Here is a 23,374-nt window from a genome sequence, read left to right on the forward strand (position 1 = left end):
TTTTAAGGTTATGTGGCACAATTTTTTTTTATATATTAATTCTTTGTAAATTGACATTAAATAAAATCAGAAAAATACTTTATTTATTAATTTTGTAAGAAATAAATTAAATTATATTTTTTTAGTTTATATGCTAATTTTTTTTATATTAATTACTAAAATCAGAAAATGATTTTTTTTTTAAATTAATTGAATCAAACTTTTGCAACTCGTGTTAAATTCTTTGTATTGGTGGTAATAAAATCATAAACATTTTATAACTAGTTTTGGCAGATTATGTAAACTAAATCAAATTTTAGATCATATATCAACTTTTTTCTATATTAATGTTGATCAAATAACAAAACAATTTATTTAAATTAAATTGGTAATGTGAATTAAATCCTTTTTTTTTTTTTGGTTGACTTCTTCGTAATTAAAGTTAATAAAATAAAACATCATCGGCGTTGTCTCGTCTCTCTTCATCACACCAGGTAATCCCCGATACTTGTACCATTTTCTTGGGTCACCGAAGAACCCGCATCATGTAGCCGAAACTTCTGGTGCTTGTGTCATAGACACACCAGTTTTGACCCAAAAAAAACTTGCTCTCATGTCTATAGGGTTGATGTTGTTGATGAAATCTGCTTGTTTTCGCAAGAATTGATATTGGTAAATTAGCTACATCGTTGAAGTTATTCACATGTGTCTGAAATATCCAAAATTTGAGTGCATTGTAACTCTATGAGCATGATAATCTTCATTGTATGAATGTTTTTGGTACTAATCTTACCTGGGTAATTTCAATTTCTATTGATTAAAGCCATTAGTAGTGATTTTATGGTCAGAAATATATGTTTCTCAATATATTTGAGAATTTCGTTAGATTTGGATTCCTAGTACTGCACCCGAAAAGTTACGGATCGTGCCATTTGAAATATTGGAATAGGAATGAATGATTTCTGGTTATCTGATTTTGGGAAATGGGTATCCTATTTCTGCAAATTGGTATCTTCTTTCTGTGAATAGGTATTCCATTTCAGTTCCAGCATTGTTGATTTCTGAATTGGATGTTGTCACACACTGAAATGAACATCGAAGATTTCTCCATATCCAATTTCATGGAATGGGTATTTGTTCCATTCAGAGAAGGGTTATTCCATCTCATCCTATCCCAGCATTTCGTCTAAATCGATTTGAGCGGGTTGTGATCCCGATTTCTTGTTATGGTTTATAGGGACGAGAAAATGGAAGAAAGGCTCAACCAAAATTGTTGTAGTAAGGAGGAGGAGGAAGAAGGTATCACAACAAGAAGGATATTTGTGGGAGGATTGGGAGAAACTGTGACCAGCGATGATATTCACAAGATGTTGTCATCTTTGGGAACGGTTAAGGCAGTGGATATTGTGAGGACCTAAGGTCGTAGATTTGCTTATTTGGACTTCCTTCCCTCATTCGCACAATCTCTTTCCAAGCTCTTCAGCACGGTATTCTCGCTCACTCATTCTCCCTCTATTTTCTTGTAAGGATCCATCCAGATTTTCAAAATTTAGTTACTTTGTATTAGAGCAACATTGTGTCTTTCAGCTTCTGTATAGACTCAATTATTACAGTTCATCTTACAGTAACTCTGTAGTCATATAACTACCTTATTTTCTTTAAGAAAGCACCACCGGGTGAGTACCTGGGCAGTGCACATGTTGTTTGTTTATTTATTGACATATTAGAGGAGAAATTTGTTTTATGTTGGATATGGTGGCTTACACTCATTTTAATTTGTAAGCATACAGTATAATGGGTACCTTCTGGAAGGGAGGGAGGTTGAAACTTGAAAAGGCTAAAGAACATTATCTTGTTCTCTTGAGACGGGAGTGGGCCGAAGATGGTGAACTTGCAATTAGTCAACCTAGTAATAGTATTGATAAAAATACAAAAATTGTCTCTTCAGATAAGCCCAAGAAAACTGTGAATCGAGAAAAGTCTCAGCTTAGGATTTTCTTTCCCAAGTTGAAAAAGGTAAAGATCCAGAGTTAGAATACCCTTACTTTGGTTCATCATTGTGTGGCACATGGAACATTCCCTTATTTGAAATGGGACTTTCTTGTGCAGATGAAGTCGTTACCTTTTAGTGGAACTGGCAAGCACAAATATAGTTTCCAACGCATTGAAGTTCCTTCTCTCCCAACCCATTTCTGTGATTGTGAGGAACACTCTGGCCCTCCTCACACTGCTCAAAAACAATACTTTTGTGATCGAGAGCCACAAAGTGGTGGGATGAACAAGGAGGAGCTTAATATGATGAACTCAGTAATGAACAAGATCTTTGAGAGGGAAACTGATTTAAAGGTGGCATATAATGTGACTGGACTGACCAAGGGCGGACACGATTCCCTCAAATCAACTAATGAATAGCTAATTGATGACAATGAATCAGATCATGCAGCAGACGAGGATGAACTGCAAATTGATGACAATGAATCAGATCTTGCAGAAGATGAGGATAACCTTGTAATTAACATGTTCACTGGGTGACACAGAATGGCTTTGCTAGGGAGCCAGGAACAGGAACCAATATCAATGAATCGGGTATATGTCAACATTCAATGGTGCAGGGCAGTTGTTTTTATGGTTCTGTGCATATTAGGTGTCTTTTCTATTTCCTAACCTGACTTTCTTTACTCTTCTGTTGCCTTGGATACCCAAAAGTCAAGATTCAATGATACCTGGATCTCGACAAATGGGCCAGCCCAGATTACTTTTCCTTCTACCAAGAAGAGGAAATCACTTCATATTGATGAGAGTGATGGAAATGAATCTTTGTCTGCCATCCCTGGGTGCTCAAACTAGTGAACTGAGACCAGGCATCCAGAAAACAACTGCCAATCTTTCATTGTCTCAGAAATCTTCATGGAGAGAACTTGTAGGTGATAAGGGCAACAGTCCATTCATCATCTCAGATATGCTGCCAGGTGTTGCTTCAAGAAAACAAGAGCAGGCAAAGTCTGATGGTCTAAATGACCATGATATTATTGACAGAAAAAAGCAAAACCTAGTAAACCATGAAAACTTGGAAGCCCAATCTGGAAAATTGAAAGGGCTGGAGGGCCTCGCAGAAGCTCAGCCTCCCATACCTGATGAAGTTGTAAAAAGGTCTGGTAGAGGTGCTTCATGGCTCCAGAAATCCTCATGGACGCAACTTGTTAGCGAGGCTAATAGTAGTTCATTCAGCATCTCACAAATTCTGCCTGGGATTCCTTTTCAAAAACAAAAGCTACCAAAATTCTCTGATGTGGACCTGGCAGTTTCCAGTGGTAGCAAGCACCATGATCAAGTGAAGCAGCATACAAGTGAGACTATAAGAGATGGAAATGAAAAATTGGAAGTTGGAAAAGGATTCACTACTACTAGTAGCTCTGATATGGTAGCTTTGGATGAAGAACATAATTTTGTTGATCTGGATGTTGAGAAGAGTACACCAGAAAAAGGTGTACAGATGATAGGCAATAATATGAAGTTTCTGCCCTAACACTTAGGAAGAAACCTCACATAGCCCCCAAGAAAACATCTATCAAGGATGTTAAAATTTGTGAAACATGCTCTTTCATGAGAACTGCTGCTTCTGTGAAAGAATGGAGTAAAACTAAAGCAGCTCTAAGTGGGTCAACTAAAGAAAAAAGAAAAATGAGAAGTTGGTGCTATGAACTCCTGAGATATGTTTAAAGTAACATTGATAAGTTAGTGCAGCTTCAAAATTATTTAGCATGGTTGGAGGCCATGAGGCAAAAATACCTCTTCAACCAAGTTTGAACAACAAGGTCTGTTTGACTAAAATATGGGATTATTTGAGCTGGCAAAGGTTGTGGAAATGCAGTCTGATGTGAACTCTTCATGGTGTAATTTTAATCTCTTTATTTGGATCCAATTTAAGATGCAAGCTATTAGTATTAGTTCAGGCTTTTTCATTGTGATCCTTGTTGCTCTAGAGGCTGTCTTCAGTCATCACTATGAACTAGTTCTTATGGTCTATTTTTTTATGTTATTAACATTTGATCATGAGACTCATGTTTAGTCATCATGAATCGATGTGGTACCTGTTTTGAGAATGTGAGAATAGTATGCCTCAAATGGAGAGTCTTAGTTCTAATATATGTAATTCTTACAACATTTTGCCATTATTCTGTCATTTCCCCATTAAGGTTGTTTAAATAATTACTGTGGTTCATAGCTGTCCTGCAGCAGGAACCTATCTTTTTAGTAACCAATCCCAGTTATTCAAAATTTTTGATGGACAAAACCAGAACTTGGAACAGCGAGTTCTTGGTTTTTGACCAAATAAAGAAGTATCCTCTTTCCCAATCCATTCCATTTCTCCCCTCGTTTAACCTATGGTAACTTTCTTCCCCCCTCTTTAGTCTCCCTTGAGTAGACCTATAGGATTCTCTGTTCTAATGTTCAGAATTTTAATATATTTTGGGTTTCGATTAATGGTTTATGCTAGTTGCTAATGCTCGAATAACCCAACCTCTACTTGGATTCATTGCCAAAATTTGTTTTTGGTTTGACACCTGGATATTTGTTAGGGTTCTGGTTGGTTTTGTTTTCCTGAGTTGCCATGCATGGTTTTTGAAGAGTCCTTGTACAGGTAATAGCATTTTTGGGGAGAGAGATAACTTTATTGCAGAGAGTTTGTGGTGTCTTAGTTACGACTTCTTTGTTGAAGAACCAGAGTGAAGGAACTAGTTTGAATGCAGTGGTGGCAAAGCAAGGGAAAGAGGATTGATCAGAATCATTGAGGAACTGTGATATATTTGATGGGGAATGGACGAAGCATGACTGGCATCCGTTCTACAGACCTGGGTATTTCTTTGCACTGAACTAGTCCCAGCAAATTCTGTGCAATTCAGTTGCTTTAATGGCATGCCTGATTTATCATAAACTAAGATGGACACACAAATTTTGCATTGCAACTAAGATGGACTCTAGGTCTTTTTCAATTGTTTTAAATTTGGATTTTGTTTATTTAAGTTGAATTGATATATTAGTTTTACTTTTAAGGGATTTTTTCCAAGTAAGGTGTGTATATAGGAATTATAGTCTGCTATCTTATTTTAGGTTTTTGGCTTATTTTATTTTATTTTTTATTTTTTTTATTGGGGGGGTCCTTAATCAAAATTATTTTAATTGATCTATTAATTTAATTTTTTGGGTTTTGTTCTCTTGAGATTGGGTTGTATTGGGATTTGTGTTTGTTGTTTTCGTTCTTTTCATTATGAGTGTAATAGTTATGTCCAAATCTTATTTAAGTGTTTTATTTATTTATTTTATTTCTTAAATTGGACTTGATCCATCAATTTATGTTTATTGGTTCTGTTTTATTGAGCTTCATGAGTCATATGCTGGAAATTTCCTATCATCGGATTTGAAGACCTATATCTCCTACAATGTGTGGGGGAAGAACTTGGGTATGGATTAGCTGAAGCATGGAGGATGAAGTTTGGTTAACTGGTTGGTGTATGTGCAATTGGAATAAGTCATACATTATCTCTGCGTTCATTGTCTGGTTTCTCGGTATGAGTGCTCCTCTTTGTGTTGTCAAAGGATTAATTGGGTTCTTTTACTTGCCTGATTAGGTATTACTTGGGTGCTTCTAGGAGCAATGAGGCAGGTGAGCGTGCTAGCCGGCGTCTCAAGTTAATGAGCAGAAAGGGAGTAAGAATGACATCTTTCAGTTGGCATGGTGCTTTTGGAAGGGGCAAAATAGCAGAAGCTTGGGCGGGGAGGGGAAAGGGATTAGAACTTTGGAAAGAAACCTTCAAGATATGGTTCTGAGGTCCTAGTATAACTGGTTGAAGGATGTTATACCTACGAGGTTCTCAGTTTCAGATTTCATTGATAATCTGGCCTGTTGAGTGGCTAGGATGATGTTTTCTGCTTGTTGCTTAGATGCATGCTCTGGTATTAGAAGTTTGGGAAGCAACCTTCAAGCTATTTATATTATGCATCCTCATGAAGACATTTATCTTTCTGTGACGGGTGACAAATGTTATAAATCATGTTTCTATGTTTTAGTCTGCTTAGTTGATGTTAAGTAATGTTTGAATAATTTTACTGTGAGTAGATTTCCTCTTGACTGTAAGACATAAATCACATGCACACTGTTGCCACCTTGTGTTTTGATCATCTATTCAATGGCAAATAATGAATTATAGAACATATATATGGCCTACTTTGGCTGAGATGGATATAGATAGACGTATATCATAAGATGTTTTGGAGAGCAAAAGGGCAAATAGAGCTCCAGAATACATGCGTACAAATATGTTCCAAATGATCACAAAACTAGCTTCAGTTCAGTTGTCATCTTATTATAAATTAACAAAACGTAAATAAAGAAAAGCTTACCACGAGGGAATCAAATTCTCATCTCATCTTGACCCGCCTTCCATCTCTCAAGTAGCAGAGCAGAACAACTCCCTGGCTCGCCTTAAGTGCCAAATGGGCGTGGATTTGGGTTGGGTAGGTCCCCAGTTTTGCTGTTAAGCATGGAGCAAACATCTGAGATTTCAGGCCTCTCGTCACTCGTCTGTACGCAACAGGAACGTAACTTTCTTCTTTTTTGTATCCGCTGTTTTACCACCAGAAACCTCACCATCACGTGGCTGACCTTTCTTCCCTTCTCTATCCCCTGTTGTACCAGAAGCCCCAACTTCAAGTGGCTTGACTTTCTTCCCTCCTCTATCCCCTGTTATACCAGAAGCCGGAGGTTCAAGGAACTTAACTTTCTTCTCTTTTCTATCCCCTGTTGAACCAGTAGCCCTAACTTCAGGTAGCTTGACTTTCTTCCCTTCTCTATCCCCTGCTATACCAGAAGCCCCAGCTTCATGTGACTGAACTTCTCTCCTTACTCTCCCTGTTATACCAAAGCCAAAATTTCAACTATCCAACCTATTAACAAATGGCATTGCTTTTATCTACAAGAGTTAAAAAACTACCTCCGAATTTTCTCGGTGAACAAGAGAAGATAAGTATTATAACCAGACCTACCACTCCACAGATAATGCTCAGATTCCGCCAAAGGTTCCCTGCATAGATGGAAGTTAATAAATTTTGTTGTTAGAGAAGAACTCAAGTGAGAGACAGAGGGTTTTTATGGTTTTGCTATAGCTCCTTTAAAGGTAGACGATGAGTTGAAATATCAACTATACAGTTGGGCTTTTTTTGAATTTTCGATCATGTATTTGGATTGTAAATTCGATGAAGATGTAAGATTTACCCAGTACTTTGTTTTGGTTGCTTTTAGGAATACAATACATAGAGACTCTTTACCTGTATCTTTTGATGAGGACAAAACGTAGAGCTCCTCCTGATTTGCATCACCCACTTGGGCTCGTGGCAATTTATCCCTCCAAAACTGACATCCAGTTCCATTGGTGAATACAGTATTACAAGCAGTACAAGAACAATTGTTCCTGCATATAGCCTGACAATCACTAAGGCCCAAGCTCGTATCTATGTTCATTAATGATGGATATCCTGAATTGAGAACCGATTGCTTCATGAATTGGAAGTCTCTAGTCCTGCAAGTGGGTGGCTCTTGCACTGCACACCCTGGATATTTGTCATAACGATCACACATATCTTCCTTCACGAATAGAGTTCCGTGAGTGTCAAAAAATCCCCCTCTCGAGTTCAACACCCACTTTGAAATAGCTCCGTCTTGAACTGAATAGCTGAAGTAGATCTCGTTGTCATTACAAACACTGATGAAATAGTAGATGTTATGGTGAGTTTGAATGAACTCAAAACTCCGATCTTTCGGAATTCCACTGCTCCAGTAGATGTCCCCTCGGCGTTTCATTACCAATTGTGTGCCATTCCATTCTAGAGTGAAAGTCCCAGGATCAGGGACTTGTTCGTTTATCCACGAAGCAAGTGACCAGTTTTGCCCGGTTTTCAAGTTGATGCCTAGTTTCATCCCAGGCAGGAGCGTGTCTGTAGGATCATCGAAACTTTCCCATAGTGTCTGCTTCACAGATCCATCTGAATTTAACGCTGACACAACAAAATTTCCAGAATCAAGCAAGGTAGCTATGGAGTTTCTGGATGCTTGATTGGAATTCAAGACAATTGGATCACCTCCACTGTGAATGATCATCAATGTTCCATTGCCATCCAGCATGAGATTTGCATTGGTGCCAGATATAGGGTTGTCTCTGTTAGCAACCCAAACTTTCTTGTTGTTAACATCACTTGTGTACCAGATTCCTAAATAACTGCGGGTGTCCAAGATAAAGAACCCCAGTGTGAAAGTCCCTTGTGACGAAACCAGTAGCTTCGAGAATTGAAGCCCTTCCCCAGGTTTGATGCTGTCTGTGTGTGCACTACAAAAGCAAGGCCCTCCCAAACAGACACATGACAAGATCAAGAAGAAAAAACCCAATCCCTGACCCATTCGCAAGTAAGAGGAGAAATCACCAAAGGATGAGTACATGATTTAGGATTTACTTACCTGAGTTTCCTAAAAATTGAGCATTACCAGGTTGGACTTTTCGTGTAGGCAGGAGCATTACTCGTCTTTTAAAAATGCAATTTTCATATTTCACTAAGATACAAGGGATTTTATGTCTTTTAAAAGATTTTAGGAAGGTTTTTTATAAGTTGTTACTGTACGTATTCCAATGGAATTTACATAAAAATGGGTGGCAGCCAAAGATCCAGCACAGCCAAAGAGATCAAGGAAAGGATGCATGGGCCTGAAGATTTTGCAATTCACTATGTTTGAAATCCTGAGAACAATGACAAATGATGGCTTGTCCTGACTCCATTTATGTGGACCAATTTCCAGGGAAAGATGAGAATCCAGATCACTACTTTCTCAATGAATGGACAAAATGGCTCCATTTGCATTCAATAGGAAATAGACCACTTCCTGAATCACCCAACTGTGTGTGGGAAGCAGAGATTCGGGCACACGTCTGAACATTTTGGAGTACTATAGTGATAATCTGTGGACCCATATCTCAGAGAGATGGACCTCTATCCTATATCCCAACTCATCTTTTTCCTGCTTTTATTGTCTGAATTATTGGTTTTTCTTACTACTATTGGCCCTCCATTTTCATACCTTTACTCTCCTCCATTTTTTTTCTAACTTTTATAAACAAATTTAATCAATTATACTTTTTCTTTGATAAAAATAATTTGGCAAGTTTCCTAAACTATTCCATCCAAGCTCAAAGTAGATAAACAATACAAAAGGAATAAAGGATAAAAAAGAGTAGATAAGAAAATGAAAAATTTAAATATATATCATCGTTGAATAAAGATAAAAACATATGAAATCAAATTATAAACAAATAAGATCAAAGTGCAAAAACAGAAAATCACTCAGAGATGTTAGTTCAAATCCAATTCATGAGATAACAATGATGTCATGATTAGTAAGACATTTAAAATGTCTTGGGAAAAAATATTATTTGGTAATAAGCATATCATGTTAAAATTATTGGTTCTAAGTTAAAACTATAATAAGATATGCCAAATTGAGGTATTTACTTATGCTTTGTAATAATTATGGTAATTAATGAAATATTTATTCAATTATACTTAAAGTATGAATAAATATTTCAATTATGATGCTTAAAATATGTAAAATGACACTCACAATAAATAAAAAAAATAAAAAAAGGGAATGGAAGAACACACCTAAGTCTATGAATTTATTGAATGTAGAGAGCCAAAGTCATATGTAAACCAAGCAATACTAACTGCATTCAAGGTTGGAATAATGAATATACTCGAAGGACATTAATTTTGCAATCCTAAAGACATGTTTGTACTACCAGCAATTAATTTCCCCCACAACCACACCTTCTTCTATTTGTAGGTAAATTTTACCACTATCTTGTAATTTTATTACCCCGCCACCCCACCTAGTGACCTTCTAGGTTTCCACATCTGAGATTTTTTTTTTTTTTTTTTCTTTTACTCCATGGTATCTATACTTACAAAAAATATCACGTATTAATACAAGGAAAATGACTGGCATATCAAAATTTCTCCATAATTTTGGCCCATTATCCAACAAAACAGGGGCTTGAGATGACTTACTTCTCCATGTGCTATCATTTCTTCGATAATGATTTTATTTATTGTTTTCTTATTAATTTGCTGTCATGCAGAAACAATAATTTTTCATGTAAAGTGGAAGGGCAGCTCCATACCTCGAACCTGGACCAAAAATTAGCCACGTGGCAGCGCTGGTGAGACCGTCGCCGCATTTATTGCCAAGCTTATCCCCTCCCCAGGTGATAACCACGTCAAGGGCAGAATTGTCCAAACAATAAAAGCATCGCCCCTATATTAAAACGTGCCCAGTCGCCATGCTTCATTCCCCAATGCAAATGACGGTGCTTCACTCGCTCTAGACTCTAGAGAGAGAGCAATTATAGTAAGAAAATTCAAATTTTAAGGCACTCGTAAAGTTCTTTTTTTCCAAAGCCCTTTCTGGGCACAAGGTGGCTCCGCCCCTGCACACACACGATTAGGACCACTAGCAAATCACACTTACATTCCTATTCCTATTGTAGAATTTCACATATTAAAAGTGGCCTTAATACATTAAGTTATTATTTTCACACTACATCACACATTGTATTTATTGGTAACTTTAAAATTTAAAAAGCTTAACAAAACAAAAATAAAAGAAAGAAATTGAAGCTACTTCTCATAATTTTTTTTCTTTTTATTCATGGAAGTAGCTTTATATTTAATAAAAATTTTATAATAATAAGATTATCCCTTTAAAATTTTGATTTGACTTCATCTCTTAGAAAATTTTTAATATAAGTTATCTCAAACAGCTGGTTGTTTGTGTAAGAATATATGCATAATACTAAGGCTATGTTTGGTTCCTGGGAAGTACTAAGAAAAGAAAATAAATGCAAAGAAAAAAATAATTTTTCTATGTTTGGTTTTAGTATGAAAAATAATAAAGAAAGTCAAATATAATTAAAATAAGTAAGAAATTTTTATATTTTTAAATTATTTAATCTTTATATGAAAAAGATAAATAAGTGGATTGAATTTGAGGTAGGATATAAAAATAATTTATTGATTTTATTTCACTTTTTCTTTCCTTCTACTTTTGCTTTTGATTTTCTTTCCCTTGTATTTTTCCTTAAACTTTCCGGGAATCAAGCATAGCCTACCCAAATTTATCCTAATCCATGACATTGTAGGCACATTCACCCACCCAAAATTTCTCTAATTTTAGTTCAGAAATCCAAATCCAAATCCAAAACTCCAAGGAGGTGTCAAAACACGCCTTTTGGCTCGTCTAGGAGCCATGGGAGTCCAAGAGAATATGAGAAAAATGAAATGGAGCTTGGGTAGAGAGAGTAGGTACCAAAAAAATCAAAACCCTAATGTGGACCCCGCATTTCACATGATGCATTCCCACTCGATAGCGACACTCGCTTTTCATTTATTTATGAAAAATTATGATTTTTAGAAAAGATTTGGAGTCATCACTTATTTATGTTTTTATTTTTTAAAGGGAAAAACAAAATGAGAAAGAAAAACCCCAAGTGTGATTCCTGAAGGAAAAACAAGTCTGTGAAAAATCAAAGTGGGGTCCAAGGATCAGGTTACCTATAGGGAACGTACGGTAAAAGACCATAGCACCCCTCTAAGTCCCTAAAAAAGGGTCTCTACTAAATAAGGCGAAGCAAGTGTGGAACTTAATGAGGAAATCAATGGATGCCAAAATGATCATAGATCAAAAGTAAATCATGATAACGAATAAATAAACAAAGTGAGAGTGAGAGTGTACCTTAACAACAAGTAATAGTGTGTTATCATGGAAACAAGGTTAGCTCAAGTATAAAATTATCACATGCATATCAAAAAGCAAGACAAAGATCAAACAATATTCATTAAGCATAACAGTTGACAATCAGAAGAGAAAACTCATATGTAGGGCCCCCACCAAAACCCAATTGATTTTGCATGAATTAATCCCACAAATTCCATTGTTTTGGAATTATGAAAATCATATTCATGCTTATTTAAAATCAAAAGAAACAAAAGATTATTTGAAAATCAAAGAAAATTTGTGAAAGTGCTTAACTGAAGGGAAAGGTAGCAAGTTTATTAAAAATGAGATTTTTTTTACCCAAAACCCTAATAAATGATGAAAAGTTGTAGAATTAAAAATATTTGAAAATTGGAGTGGAATTAAAATTATTTGAAAGAAAACTAGAGTTTTGAAAATAGTCATTTTGAAAATTATTTGAAAATTGAAGTTTTGAAAATTGGAGTTTTTTAAAAAAATTAATTGAAAATTGGAGTTTTGAAAATTGGAAATTTGGAAAGTGAAGTTTTGATAATTAAATTTAAAAATTGAAGTTTTGAAAATTGGAGTTTTGAAAATGTAATTTTGAAAAATTATTTGAAAATGAAAGTTTTAAAAATTAAATTTGGAAATTGGAATTTTGGAAAATTATTCGAAGATTAAAGTTTTGAAAATTGAATTTGAAAACTGGAATTTTGAAAAATTATTTGAGAATGGAAGTTTTGAAAATTAAATTTGGAAATTGGAATTTTAAAAAATTATTTGAGAATGAATTTTTTTTCTTTAAATTAAAATTTCAAATTGGAATGGAAATAAGATTATTTGAAAAACTGGAATTTTGAAAATCATTTAAAAGAGATTTTGTGAAAATCAAACTTTGATGAGTGAGGATAAATAATAAAAAAACAAAAAGATAAAGGCATGTGTTTCAAGGATGGCCCGCCAAAGGTATGTGGTGTCGTCTTCCCCAACAACAATCATTTTTCTGTGGGCATTTCCATGTGCTAGCTCTTTATACATGTGGCCAAATATAACCAGGGAGGTGGAGAATTTGGTGGTCTATTTCAAGTGGGAAATGGCTTGTGCTAAATCTGGATCACCATGATCACCACCTCCATACACCCAATCCACTCCACAGATGTCATTCATATTAAAACCTAAACACGTGGGTCCATTGTGGACAAGAAAGATGACAACATGATCCTCTAGTGTTCCCAAGACAATTTCATAAATTCTCACACATCAAACCATGGTAAGTCTGGACCTCAACATAGAAAAACAATGGCACAACTAAGGTATTTTTATCATAGTCAAATGCGGATCTGTTGGAGCACCATCAAGCTAACTTTGGGTCTCCAGCAATCAGAGGGCATGCAAGCAATGGAAGAAAGAGAGGAAGACAAAAAGAGAGAAAGAAAGGCAGTATGGCCAACAAACTGAACAATAGAAACAAAAAAATCCATACCTGGATGACTTCTCTCCGGACGTGTGGAATGTTGGCTTCTAACTATTCCTTTTCCTTCAAAACCAATCGATCACCCCGCGTTTTTGCAACCCTGTTTTTCTACCTAGCTCACTCTCTCTCAGTCTCTCTAAAACGAAACACCCATGGACCGCTCCTTTCTCGGCTCATCCCCTTGTCTCAGTCCTACTCTCTGTTTTTGCTCTCCACCTCTCTTGCTCTGTTTTCCTTTCTCATACCCCCTTCCAAACCTCTATGTTAGCCCAAGGGTTCTCCTAATCAGGTTTTGATGATAACAAACCGTGGTTAAGTGACTAATTGCTTTAAATTGTTAAGAATCTCAGGTATAATCTCAAGGACCAAACGAATACGGGATAAAGACCATTTGGAAGACTTGTGATCATAGGAAATGAATGTAAGATGATAGCATGAGTGCACTTAGGATGTTCATACATTTTCATGCATCTTAGAAAACTCGGTTTATTCTTTAAAACTTGATTTTTTTTAAAACCCGAGTTTTATCAAATATACCTTAGGCAAATTGACTCAAAATTGACATATTAAACTCTCCTAAAGACCTTGCCTAAGTATTGGAAAAGAAAGAAATAAAAAAGGATAGGTTTTCAGGGCCAAAAGGCTCATCCGGTCGAGGCTATGGCCAACCGGCTCAACCGGTTGGGGAACCGGTCGACCGGTTTCCCTTGTCCGGTAGAGGTCCGGTCGAGGGAGACACAAAAACTTTCTCTCTCTCCCAGTAGCTTCCTCTTCCCGGTCGAGCCTCACCCTTTGTCCGGTCGAGGTCCGGTCGAAGTCCGGTCGAGGCAACGGTAACCTGCTATGCATTAAATGCTCCAACGGCTAGTGATCCGGTCGAGCCTTTGCTCGTCCGGTAGAGGCTACTTTCTGCTGTTTTTGTCTCCCGAGCTTAGAAACCTATAAATTGAGAGCTCCTCTTCATTTATGACCAAGAGAACAATTGCATTCAAAGCCTACCTACCTGTTCTTGATCAAAAAGCTCTCATCCTCTTTCTTAGTGCATTAAACCATCAATTGCATATTCTTAGTGCACTCTTGCAATTCATCCTAGCTTTCTCTTGTACTTGAGCCTTCCTTAAGCTAGGTTGAGAGTTTCATCCTTGTGTAAACTGAGTGTGAAAGCCTTCAAGTGGTTCAAATCTTGAAGAGATTGTGTAAGAGCCCATTGGAGCCGGAATCCAAGTGTAAGACGATTGAAAGCTTGATTGTAGCTTCAAGCTAGTGGAACCCTCACTCGGTTAGGAGATTGAGGAGAGTGGACGTAGGCAAGGGAGTGCCGAACCACTATAAATCTGAGTTTGAATTCTCTACCTTTATCTCTTTCCTTTATTTATTTTGTGCATATATTGTTGTGTGGAAAAAGATTTTGAAAAACCCAATTCACCCCCCCTTTTGGGTATTTTCCTTAATTATTCATAGCCTTTGTTTTATCAATTGGTATCAGAGCTAGACCTCTTGCTTAAGACTTAATCGTCTAAGAGGAAAATGGCTATTCCATCAAGCTCATCTCAAACTGAAATTTTTTCAAAACATAGAGCTCCATTCTTTACGGGAACCGACTATCCCTATTGGAAAGCTAGAATGACTTGGTTCTTACAATCAACCGATTTAGATGTATGGGATGTCATTGAAGATGGCCCAACTTTTCCCACTAAATTAGTTGATGGAGTTTTGGTTCCAAAACCCAAGAAAGAATGGAATAAGCTTGATAGAAGAAATTTTCAATTAAATGCTAAAGCCGTCTTTACTTTGCAATGTGTTATGGATAGGAATGAATACAATAGAATATGCCAATGTAAATCTGCTAAGGAAATTTGGAGATTGCTTGAAATAACTCATGAAGGAACAAATCAAGTGAAAGAGTCAAAAATTAATATACTTGTCCATAACTATGAATTGTTTTCAATGAAAGAAACTGAAACTATTGTTGAGATGATCACTAGGTTCACTGAAATTGTCAATGGCCTTGAAGCATTGGGAAGGGTCATAAATGAATCCGAAAAGGTGATGAAGATATTGAGGTCTCTACCCTCAAAGTGGCATACAAAGGTCACCGCTATTCAAGAAGCTAAAGACTTGACCAAGCTACCTATGGAAGAACTCTTAGGGTCATTGATGACTTATGAAATCAGTTTGACAAAGCAACTACAAGAGAGTGAAGACAAGAAGAAGAAAAGCATAGCTCTCAAGGCTACAACCAAGGAAGAAGAAGATGTTGAAGAAGAAAAACCAAGTGAGGAAGATGATGATTTAGCTCTCATCACAAGAAAGCTAAACAAGTACATGAGAGGTGAAAGGTTTAGAGGGAAAAAGTTTACCTCTAGAAGAAATCCCTCAAGAAGGGAATCCTCATCACATGGAGACAAAGAAAAATGGGAAGAGAAAGGAGATTTGATATGCTTCAAATGCAAAAAGCCGGGACACATTAAATATGATTGTCCTCTCTACAAAATTGAAGCCAAAAGAAGAATGAAGAAGGCAATGATGGCCACTTGGAGTGAGAGTGAAGAATCTTCCGAGGAAGAAAAGGAAAAAGAAGTGGCAAACATGTGCTTCATGGCAATAGATGATCTTGATGAGGTAAACTCTAACTCTAGTGATGAAGATATGCATGTTATTTTTGAAGAACTATATGAGGATTTTGAAAAACTTAGTTTGAAAAATAATTCTCTTAAAAAGAGAATTCAAGAACTTGAAAAAGAACTTGAGGAAGTGAAAGAAAAGTTTTCAATTGATGAAATCTCTAAAACTCATCTTGAAAAAGAGAATGAGATTTTAAGAAATGAAAATGAAATTTTGAAAAAGAAAAATGAATGGTTGACCTCCTCTCTTTCAATTTTCTCTTGTGGACAAAAGTCCTTTGAAATGATCTTAGCAAGCCAAAAATGTGTTTTTGACAAACAAGGACTAGGATTCAAATCTTCAAAGAACCAAAAGTATTTTAAAAACTATTTTGTAAAAGAATCCTCAAGTGAATGTCCTTCCACTATTTGTAACTTTTGTGGAAGAGGAGGGCACATTAGTAGTACATGTCCCTTAAGAAATGGTGCTCAAAAGAATTCAAAAGCTAAGGTTAAAAAGGTTTGGATTGAAAAATCCAAAGTCACTAACCCTCAAGGACCCAAGAAGACATGGGTACCTAAATCAACTTGAATTCCATTTTGTAGGGCTCAAAGGAAGATAAGTGGTTCTTGGATAGTGGGTGCTCAAGACACATGACCGGAGATGAATCCAAGTTTGCCTTCCTTACAAAGAGAAAAGAAGGATATGTCACCTTTGGAGACAATGCAAAAGGAAGAATCATTGGTCAAGGTAACATAGGTAATGGTACATCCTCCCTTATTGAAAGTGTTTTATTAGTAGATGGTTTAAAACACAATCTTTTGAGCATTAGTCAACTTTGTGACAAAGGTTTTAAAGTAATTTTTGAAGCATCTCATTGTATCATCAAGGATATTCAAAATGACAAAACCATCTTCATGGGCCATAGATGTGAAAATGTATATGCTATAAATATTTCAAAATATGATGGCCATGATAGATGTTTTTCAAGCATGCATGATCAAAGTTGGTTGTGGCATAGGAGGTTGGGACATGCTAACATGGACCTCATTTCCCAACTCAACAAAGATGAACTCGTTAGAGGCCTTCCCAAAATTAATTTTCAAAAAGACAAAATTTGTGAAGCTTGTCAAATGGGAAAGCAAATCAAAAACTCTTTTAAAAACAAAAATTTCATCTCAACATCTAGACCTCTTGAATTGCTACACATGGATTTATTTGGTCCTTCTAGGACACCTAGTCTAGGAGGAAAATCTTATGCTTATGTCATTGTGGATGATTTCTCTAGATACACATGGGTCTTGTTTTTAAGTCAAAAGAGTGAAGCTTTTTATGAGTTTTCAAAATTTTGTAACAAGGTTCAAAATGAAAAAGGCTTTTCAATCACTTGCATTAGAAGTGATCATGGGAGAGAATTTGAGAATTTTGACTTTGAGGAATATTGCAATAAGCATGGTATCAATCACAATTTTTCGGCTCCTAGAACTCCTCAACAAAATGGGGTAGTTGAAAGGAAAAATAGAACTCTTCAAGAAATGGCTAGAACCATGCTAAATGAAAACAATTTGCCAAAGTATTTTTGGGCCGAAGCGGTAAACACTTCTTGCTATGTTTTAAATAGAATATTGTTGAGGCCCATTCTTAAGAAAACTCCCTATGAGCTTTGGAAAAACAAGAAACCCAACATTAGCTATTTCAAAGTCTTTGGGTGCAAATGTTTTATATTAAACACCAAAGATAATCTTGGAAAATTTGATGCAAAATCTGATGTTGGAATTTTTCTTGGCTACTCAACTTCAAGTAAAGCTTTTAGAGTTTTCAACAAAAGAACCATGGTTGTAGAAGAGTCCATCCATGTCATTTTTGATGAATCTAACAATTCTCTTCAAGAAAGAGAAAGTGTTGATGATGATTTAGGATTGGAGACCTCCATGGGAAAATTGCAAATTGAGGACAAAAGACAACAAGAAGAAAGTGGAGAGAATCCCAAGAAAGAAGATTCACCTTTGGCACTACCTCCTCCTCAACAAGTGCAAGGAGAATCAAGTCAAGACCTCCCAAAAGATTGGAAGTTTGTCATCAACCATCCACAAGATCAAATCATTGGTAATCCATCAAGTGGGGTAAGAACTAGATCATCCCTTAGAAATATTTGTAATAATCTTGCATTCATCTCTCAAATTGAACCTAAAAACATAAAAGATGCTATAGTTGATGAAAATTGGATGATTGCTATGCAAGAAGAATTAAATCAATTTGAAAGAAGTGAAGTATGGGAACTAGTACCAAGACCTTCAAATCAAAGTGTTATTGGAACTAAATGGGTCTTTAGAAACAAAATGGATGAAAATGGCATCATAGTAAGAAATAAGGCAAGATTGGTGGCCCAAGGGTATAATCAAGAAGAAGGAATAGACTATGAAGAGACTTTTGCCCCCGTAGCTAGATTGGAAGCAATTAGAATGTTGCTTGCTTTTGCATGTTTCAAAGACTTTATTCTATATCAAATGGATGTGAAAAGTGCTTTTCTAAATGGCTTCATAAATGAGGAAGTATATGTTGAACAACCACCCGGTTTTCAAAGCTTCAACTTTCCAAACCATGTTTTTAAACTTAAAAAGGCACTTTATGGTTTGAAACAAGCACCTAGAGCTTGGTATGAAAGACTAAGTAAATTTCTTTTGAAAAAGGGTTTTAAAATGGGAAAAATCGACACAACTCTTTTCATTAAAACCAAAGAAAAGGATATGCTTCTAGTTCAAATATATGTTGATGATATTATTTTTGGGGCTACTAATGACTCTCTTTGTGAAGATTTCTCTAAGTGTATGCATAGTGAGTTTGAAATGAGCATGATGGGGGAACTCAATTACTTCCTTGGACTTCAAATCAAGCAACTGAAGGAAGGAACCTTCATCAATCAAGCAAAGTATATAAAGGATCTTCTCAAGAGGTTCAACATGGAAGAAGCCAAGGTGATGAAAACTCCAATGAGCTCATCCATCAAGCTTGACATGGATGAAAAAGGTAAATCTATTGACTCAACTATGTATAGAGGCATGATAGGATCCTTGCTTTATTTGACCGCTAGTAGACCCGATATCATGTATAGTGTATGCTTGTGTGCTAGATTTCAATCTTGTCCTAAAGAATCTCACTTAAGTGCCGTTAAAAGAATTCTTAGATATTTGAAAGGGACAATGAATATTGGTTTGTGGTATCCTAAGGGTGATAATTTTGAATTGATTGGGTTCTCGGATGCCGATTTTACCGGTTGTAGAGTTGAAAGAAAGAGCACTAGTGGCACTTGTCATTTCTTAGGACACTCACTTGTCTCATGGCATAGTAAGAAGCAAAATTCGGTAGCTTTGTCAACGGCGGAAGCCGAATACATAGCAGCCGGTTTGTGTTGTGCTCAAATCCTTTGGATGAAACAAACACTTAGTGATTTTAACTTATCTTTTGAGCATGTTCCTATCAAATGTGATAACACTAGTGCCATAAATATTTCAAAAAATCCCGTGCAACACTCTAGGACCAAGCATATAGAAATTAGACATCATTTTCTTAGAGATCATGCACAAAAGGGTGACATTACACTTGAATTTGTAAGCACAAAAGATCAACTTGCCGATATTTTTACAAAACCTCTAAGTGAAGAACAATTTTCCGATATTAGAAGACAACTAGGGGTTATTTCTCTTTGATCTGATGTTTGTATAATGAATTCTTGTTGGAAATGCATTATGATTGCATAAATTTCATCTCATACGCATCATATAGCAATCCCTTAGAAAATAGGTCAATTTTTGACCAAAAATCAAAATTCCCGTGGCATTGGACATCAAAAATTGGGGATTTCAGCTGAAAAGATCAGGAGGAGGATCACGAGACAAGAATACGCAAAAAAAAAAAATTGGAAAATGAAACCGTTGACCGTTGACCAGGCGGTCGACCGGTTGAGGAACCGGTCGACCGGTTCGTCGGGGCTGGGAGTTTAAAAGGCCCCCGCGCGTCAGTTTTTTCCACTGTTCTCTGGCATTCCTCGAAGACCCTTCATCTTCCCGCCTTCAGAGATCAGTTTGGGCTATTCCTTGGACCGATTTCAGGTTTTGGAGTGTTCTTTGACGAGATTTGAGGCTAGGGTTTCATCTCTGGACGGATTTGGACTTCGGATCTTGACGGGTTCCTCTCTGTTTGCGTGCCATCTTCTGGTTTTGCTCCTTTCCCACGCGCCTAGGGCTTCTTGGGGTTAGTCTTCTCTCTTTGCCTACTCGCTTCAGTACATATCTCCATTTTCGGATTTTGGATGGCTCCTCGAAAGGAGACGGGTACTTCTAGAGGTCAGGGCAAGCGCCCTGCTGAGCCCTCTCAGCAGCCCGAGCAGACCAAGGCTCGCCGAAAGGCGAGGTACGACACCGCCCTCTTCGGCTCAGTTGAGGATTATCAGAGGTACAAGACGCATTTCGCCAAGAGAAAGGTGGTTCCAGGGAGAAACATCAATTTCTTCCAACTTCAGAGTCTCGGGTTTGAGGGACTCTTCACCAGGATGGGATGGCTGCCAGTTGTGACGGTCTATGAGCCTATCTTTCCGACCTTAGTGCGTGCATTCTACTCCAGGATGACCTATGGACTTGGAGGGCCGATTAGGACTACTGTCCGAGGAGTTGAGATTGAGCTGAGTCCGGAGAGCATTTGTCGCATCCTTGACGTTCCCCCCATTGGTCTTCGAGTATATGAGGCCAAGGCATGGCCTACTATCCCCGGGTTCGAGCCTAGAGAGGCCATTCAGAGGCTGTGAGGACTTGCAGATGCCCATGGGATGGGCAAACCTTCAGCACATAGCCTGACCGTGCCTAGCAGAGTCCTTCATCATATGATCTGCTCCATCCTATTACCACAGGGTGGACATCGGGACGAGGTCACCTACTATGAGGCCTTTCTTGTCGACTCACTTCTCACCGGGAGGCGGATACATGTAGGATATGTGATGATGCGGCATATGATGTCCTGTTGTGAGAGCACCACACGAGTGCTTCCCTATGGTCGCTTCCTCACTCGTGTCTTCAAGGATGCTGGGGTAGACTTGAGTAGAGAGACAGAGTTTGAGGCACCTAGCATCTATGACACTTATGACGAGCATTCTCTGGGGCGCATGAAGCTTGAGAAGGCCCCCAACGGCTCCTGGGTTAGGAAAGCCGAGCGACAGGCCCGGGGACATGATCAGCTACACCCCGGAGTAGAGGAGGAGGACAAGATTAGAGAGATGCAGGATGGGTTGGACCCTCAGAGGGACCTTGAGCAGAGAGGGCCAGAGCTTGACATTCCGGCTCCACATCAGTCGGGAGGCATTCATGTTGAGGCTACCTTCTCAGAGCCTATGATGACTGAGCCATCATTTACTAAGCTACCATCTCAGGCTCCTCATGCTCCTGAGCATCCACCTTGGATGGATTTGTCGGCACAGATTAGCTCTCTCGGGACTCGTATGGAGGAGTTAGCTGTTGTTCATGATACTCGCTTTTATTCCGTGGAGGATCGCATTGATCAGTATCAGGCCGGCTTCACCTCTCAGTTTGAGCAGCTTGCACAAAGGATTGAGCGTCTTGAGAGCCGCCAGGAGCGTTTTGAGAGCCGCCAGGAGAGTCAGCACGAGGAGATGATGGCTTACCTCCGTTCTGTGTTTCCACCACCACCTCCTCAGCCTTGATTTTGTTTGGGATCCCCCTTCGTTTCTTTTTTATGTTGCCAAAGGGGGAGATATGTTAGGATAGGGACCTTAGGAGACTTTTTCATTTCCATACATATCATACGCTTTCATGTACTCTTGCTCTTGCTTATATATGATATGACACTGTTATTGATTTACATTGTCTTCTCGCTTTAAATTTCCTACATTTTGTGTTGATTATCCCATGGTTGGTTTGAGGGGGAGATTTCTCTGTCTCCTAGATAACCAAGGTTTGTCATCATCAAAAAGGGGGAGATTGTTAGCCCAAGGGTTCTCCTAATCAGGTTTTGATGATAACAAACCGTGGTTAAGTGACTAATTGCTTTAAATTGTTAAGAATCTCAGGTATAATCTCAAGGACCAAACGAATACGGGATAAAGACCATTTGGAAGACTTGTGATCATAGGAAATGAATGTAAGATGATAGCATGAGTGCACTTAGGATGTTCATACATTTTCATGCATCTTAGAAAACTCGGTTTATTCTTTAAAACTTGATTTTCTTTAAAACCCGAGTTTTATCAAATATACCTTAGGCAAATTGACTCAAAATTGACATATTAAACTCTCCTAAAGACCTTGCCTAAGTATTGGAAAAGAAAGAAATAAAAAAGGATAGGTTTTCAGGGCCAAAAGGCTCATCCGATCGAGGCTATGGCCAACCGGCTCAACCGGTTGGGGAACCGGTCGACCGGTTTCCCTTGTCCGGTCGAGGTCCGGTCGAGGGAGACACAAAAACTTTCTCTCTCTCCCAATAGCTTCCTCTTCCCGGTCGAGCCTCACCCTTTGTCCGGTCGAGGTCCAGTCGAAGTCCGGTCGAGGCAACGGTAACCTGCTATGCATTAAATGCTCCAACGGCTAGTGATCCGGTCGAGCCTTTGCTCGTCCGGTCGAGGCTACTTTCTGCTGTTTTTGTCTCCCGAGCTTAGAAACCTATAAATTGAGAGCTCCTCTTCATTTATGACCAAGAGAACAATTGCATTCAAAGCCTACCTACCTGTTCTTGATCAAAAAGCTCTCATCCTCTTTCTTAGTGCATTAAACCATCAATTGCATATTCTTAGTGCACTCTTGCAATTCATCCTAGCTTTCTCTTGTACTTGAGCCTTCCTTAAGCTAGGTTGAGAGTTTCATCCTTGTGTAAACTGAGTGTGAAAGCCTTCAAGTGGTTCAAATCTTGAAGAGATTGTGTAAGAGCCCATTGGAGCCGGAATCCAAGTGTAATACGATTGAAAGCTTGATTGTAGCTTCAAGCTAGTGGAACCCTCACTCGGTTAGGAGATTGAGGAGAGTGGACGTAGGCAAGGGAGTGCCGAACCACTATAAATTTGAGTTTGAATTCTCTACCTTTATCTCTTTCCTTTATTTATTTTGTGCATATATTGTTGCGTGGAAAAAGATTTTGAAAAACCCAATTCACCCCCCCTTTTGGGTATTTTCCTTAATTATTCATAGCCTTTGTTTTATCACTCTATCTGAAAAAATTCCTCCGTTTTTCTCTTCCAACCCTTCTTTCCTCACATTCTCTCAAAACCTCTACTTCTCCTTTCCTCCAACTACCACTCCCCAAAAAGTCTCCCATCACCCAGCTCTGTGGTACTCCTCTGTTTTCTTTTCTTACCTGCTTCAACCACCACCATGGCAAGGTGGTCACATCTTTTGCCACACATCTCAGCAGCTTCTTCATTGAAGTCATCTCCCACTCCTCAAATAAAATCCTCAGCTCACCGAGTGGCCAGCAATACCCCT

General features: G+C 37.8%; 1 protein-coding gene and 1 long non-coding RNA gene across 2 annotated transcripts; one reads left to right on the forward strand and one right to left on the reverse strand.

Annotated features, from left to right (window-relative positions):
• Nucleotides 1–454: 454 nt before the first annotated feature.
• LOC104877409 (uncharacterized) lies at nucleotides 455–6,047 on the forward strand. Its single transcript, XR_009466039.1, has 3 exons — nucleotides 455–651; nucleotides 1,217–1,466; nucleotides 5,610–6,047. It is a non-coding gene; the product is annotated as an uncharacterized LOC104877409 (long non-coding RNA).
• A 147-nt stretch (nucleotides 6,048–6,194) lies between these two features.
• LOC100265512 (S-locus-specific glycoprotein S6) lies at nucleotides 6,195–8,602 on the reverse strand. Its single transcript, XM_002267761.5, has 3 exons — nucleotides 7,306–8,602; nucleotides 6,972–7,061; nucleotides 6,195–6,889 (listed from the first exon to the last, which is right to left on the reverse strand). Exons 1-3 carry the CDS (start codon nucleotides 8,468–8,470, stop codon nucleotides 6,555–6,557), a joined length of 1,590 nt encoding a protein of 529 aa, XP_002267797.3. The 5' UTR covers nucleotides 8,471–8,602; the 3' UTR covers nucleotides 6,195–6,554.
• Nucleotides 8,603–23,374: the final 14,772 nt, after the last annotated feature.

Source organism: Vitis vinifera, chromosome 7 (genome assembly GCF_030704535.1).
Source record: "Vitis vinifera cultivar Pinot Noir 40024 chromosome 7, ASM3070453v1".
Classification (NCBI taxonomy): Eukaryota; Viridiplantae; Streptophyta; class Magnoliopsida; order Vitales; family Vitaceae; genus Vitis; species Vitis vinifera.